Source organism: Octopus bimaculoides, chromosome 7 (assembly GCF_001194135.2).
Source record: "Octopus bimaculoides isolate UCB-OBI-ISO-001 chromosome 7, ASM119413v2, whole genome shotgun sequence".
NCBI lineage: Eukaryota > Metazoa > Mollusca > Cephalopoda > Octopoda > Octopodidae > Octopus > Octopus bimaculoides.
In genome coordinates, this window is record NC_068987.1 from 4,055,458 (window position 1) to 4,060,012 (window position 4,555).

General features: G+C 34.6%; 1 protein-coding gene across 3 annotated transcripts in view; it reads right to left on the minus strand.

The window, feature by feature from the left end:
* The window catches only part of LOC106874132 (myb-like protein AA), a 22,804-nt gene that overhangs the window by 5,571 nt on the left and 12,678 nt on the right, over nt 1–4,555 (minus strand). The window contains exons 3-4 of one of the 3 annotated variants that reach the window (XM_052969169.1): nt 3,319–3,703; nt 29–110 (exon numbers count right to left, since the gene is read on the minus strand). In XM_052969169.1, the coding sequence (XP_052825129.1) occupies nt 37–110; nt 3,319–3,703 (459 nt within the window). In that variant the 3' untranslated portion in view covers nt 29–36. Of the gene's footprint in view, nt 1–28; nt 111–3,318; nt 3,704–4,555 lie in introns of those variants that run through there. The other 2 variants (XM_052969168.1, XM_014921745.2) reach the window with 2 other exon arrangements.

Below are 4,555 nucleotides of genomic sequence, written 5' to 3' on the forward strand. Positions count from 1 at the left end.
TATATATATTTATTTATTTATTTATTCAGTTCTGCTTTAGATATAAATACAACATCTGACGTTTACGGTTAAGTTGAATCTCTTCAGTAAAATTACTTTTACAAGATTATCTACAAGAATATTTACAAAAAACATCTATAAAACTATATTTACAAGAATACCGGTTATACATTTCAAATGACTGATATAACACGAATGCGTGCGCTGGCCAACAGAACACATATACATACGGTAATATAAGTAAAATCATATGGTACTTTCATTTTATTTTCAATTTTAAATACACACGCACATCTACACACGCAAATTTCCTTGTGATGGAATCGTTCAGCAAATATTTTTAATTTAATTGACTTGAAAGCAAATATAGTCTGGAAAACCAAGCAGCTCATTTACAAAAAAGATCGTTTAAAATAATTTACAAAAAGATCGTTTAAAATACTGTAGAAATATCAAGAATTGTAATCACACATTTATTCGATATATTTATTTAATATATATATATATATATTTATACTCTTTGGCTTGAAATGAAATCGAGAAAAAATATTACACACGGATGCAACACTTTCTTTCCTCTTGTACTTTCAAAGCCGATATAAAGATGAACAATATACAATACAAACCTGGCAATGTCGATTGACTGAGCTGTTTTTGTCTGCAACCATTGAAAAAAGCTAAATAAAGCTCGTTGGAAGCAAGGTTAATGTGTGGGAAGAGAGAAATGAAAAAAAGCTGGAAGATGAGAGAAATGGAGATTCAAGCGGAAAAAAAAAACTCTTGTGCAAAATGCATTTTTAGTGAGAAATGAAGCGAATGTTAGAAAAATAAAACGAATAAGGCAAAGAGGCAGAAAACTGTTGAAAGACAAGATTTGATCTTTGGCAATAAGATTCACTGATTTGTGAACAATAAGATTTATGTGTTGAAGTTAATTAGAACCTGTCAGCGGAAATTAATTAAATGATATTTCGTTTTCCAAAATTAAATTATATTTGAGGGAAAAGGTTTGCGACTGACCGAGTCGATAGGTTACTAGCCTGGTGACTAAATAGTCGGGATTTCTTGTCCTATCAATGCATGTTTCACTATGACATTGAAAGAAAAAGTATTTAACTGTCTATAATTCTCCCTTTTACAAGAAATGAATGCTGTCAGAAGGTACACTACACCGTTGCATCAAACGAGATTTTTGTTGGCAATTATGCTACAGAGCGTCCATTGCCCAGTCTATAAAATTGTATTGCATACGATCAATCACAATGTGTCAGTGTATGCAATAAGATCCGCATCTGTATAATACTGTATATCCACAGATATGGATCAATGGATTATACCTAGACTTTCAGCAGACAACTTAAGTGCCAAAGATCTCCTCAATCATAGATGATCTGACCTACATAACACCACCACCACCACCACCACCACTACCACCACCACCATTACCACCAACAACAATGAATGTTTCGTTTGGTTCAAGTACTGCAATGTATCAATCAATATGTTGATATTGATGGATTTAGGCTTGAGTCAATGGAAGACCCATTGATGTGTATCTTTCCTTAAATCCCAATATGAATCGAAGTTCAAACATCTCTGTGAATTATGAGATATAATTGCTGAAACTAATTAAATTTTAATCTGAAGAAGTTTAAACTATTGAAGTAGATTAGTAATTGGACATAAACAAAACTATATTTATTACTAAATATAACCCTGTCTGTTGGAGATTGGGTAAAATTCTATATATTTGGAAGTAATTGACTCTGGAAAATATTTTTACAACAATTATTGAAATATTTCTTGTGATAAATTAATGTTATTTTGTGGGGGTGGAATATTGCTAAGATTTTGTTTTATACAGAACAGCATAAATTATGGAAAATTAATGTTATTTTGTGGGGGTGGAATATTGCTAAGATTTTGTTTCATACAGAACAGCATAAATTATGGAAAATTAATGTTTAGTGAAAAAGCTAAGATTTGATTTTAACAATCTTTCCCCAATCTCTTTCTTGACTTTGTATCCAACAACCTAGTCTCGTCGGCAGCTTTGCAGGCAGCTATGATAGAAGAAATTAAGTAATTAGTATAAAGATTTTGCTTTGGCTAGGTACAAAATGACTTATATTTGAGGGTAAGAGGCAAATGGAATGTTGTCTTTAGCATGGGTTAACAAGCGGCGAAAATGAATTGAAGGAGAAAGAAACGAGGTCGTGGACTGGACTCACCAGGAGCTTAGCTCTAACTCTACAACACATTCCTGGAGTTTATCTCTAACTCTACATTACTCCCCAGGAGCTTAACTCTATCTCTACAGCAACTCTCCAAGAGCTTACTTCTAGCTCTACAGCACTCTCCCGGAGCTTGTCTCTAGTTCTACAACACTCACCATCATAATATCGAGATAGAAATAACTAAATGTCATTTTTAAATCTGAATTTCTCTATTTTTAATTCAAGATATCGGAAGGACAGCGGCCGGTTTTACCGCATACTCCTGAAACCACAAAGGACTAGACTATGAGAAGTATTAGAGAAATCAAGATGGCGCATATCATCACATTATATGAAAACTATATTTCTGTCTACAGCAGAATTTCTCTGAAAACTTTTATAAAAGCACAACGCCTTGATCCGCTAGTCCATCGTCCCGACTAATCATTTGAATATATTGAAAGCAAACTAATTATTATATTGATTTATTTGCAGCTAAATGGCATATTAACTTCCCGAACACTAAATTCCAGATGAAATATCCCAGCTTTAAAGGTTGTGGATGGTTTAGAAAGCTATATATACATAGGTTTCTAATAAACACTATTCCTTGTTTTTTTGTTTGTTCTTCTTTTTTGTGCGTGTGCGTAAAGTCTTAATAGCCAAAAAGCCAGCACTATTGATATACTTCCATTAAACATCAAACGGGAAGTCAAAATATATGAAACCGTTTCACTTCATCGTCTGCTGTCTTTGATCGATCTTGAAAATGTTAATGCTTCTAATAGCAGGTTTACTTTTGCTTTTTTTTTGTGTTGATTTATGTTTTAATATTTTTTTTTAATAATTTTTAAAACATTATTTTTTTATTTTTGAATTTTTTCTCAGTTACTCTTTTCATCATTACCATCACTAACATTATTATTACCAACAAAAATAATATAATAAAATAGTCACCAGTTATGACCACCACCATCAATTCTAACACCATCATATAAACACTAATACCAACAACACCGCCACCATTAGCACCGCCACCACCACCACCACCACCAGCGCAACCGCCAAGGTCAGCTTCAGTTTTCGCCATAAGTTTACGTACCAGGTGGAGGAACCAATTTCTTTGTCTCACCGTCATCAATATTTTCGTTTGATGTCGGCTGCTGCTGCTGCTGCTGCAGTTCTTTTTGTTGTTGCTCCTGCCGTCGTTGTTGTTGTTGTTGTGTCTTTCTCCGAAGGTTTTCCGGAATGTCGTAGACGTCTTCCACGATGGGTCCGTTCGTTGGTTCCGTGTCGGTGGGACTGACTGGTCTGTAGTTGTCGTTAACGGCGCACGTGAAGTCGTTGTTGAGCAAAGGTGGAGGGCCACCGTTTTCTGGACACTGTCCGTTGGCATCAACATTGGTTTTATTGGTCACACCGTCGTTGTTGCTCATCGGAACCATTTCGGTGGCATCGGTGATTTCGATCTTTATGTGATCCTGCATCTTTAATGTGTGTGCAGGGGTGTATATATATATATGGTTGTGTGCATTCATGTAAATGTATGTATGTATATATGTATGTGTGTGTGTGTGTGTGTGTGTGTGTGTGTGTGTGTGTGTAAAATGGATGGAGATTGTTAAAAGAGAAAAAGAGAAATTGTAAAGAATTAGAAAATTGCTGAAAATGAGAAACAGTTAAGAAAAAGAAATTGATATTAATACATACATACATACATACATACATGCATACATACATACATACATACATACATACATACACACATTCATACACACACACACACGCACATACATACGTACATACATACATTGACCATTTCTATACAAGAATATCCTTCTATACATGCGCACACCACCTCGCCTCCTTTTCACTTCCTAACTCCCCAACGTAAAACCACATTCCCAAGTGGTTCTTAACCCTTTTTTCCATCCACTTTTTCCAATTTTTTCTTTGATGAAGGACTAGCGCTCGAAACGTCAAGAATATTTCCTTTGTTGTAAAGCGTTAAATTATTTAAGACATATCTACTCCATGTTGTCTTCTTTGTGTGCGTGCGTATGTGTATTCTTTTGCTTTTATTCTTTTATTTGTTTCAGTCATTTGACTGCGGCCATGCTGGAGTACTGCCTTTAGACGAACAAACCGAGCCCATGACCTATTCTTTATAAGCCTAGTATTTATTCTATCAGACTCTTTGCCGAACCGTTAAGTTAAGTGAACGTAAACACGCCAACATCGGCTGTCAATCAATGGCGGGGGAAAACACAGACAAATACATACATACATACATACATACATACATACATACATACATACATACATATATAAATATATAT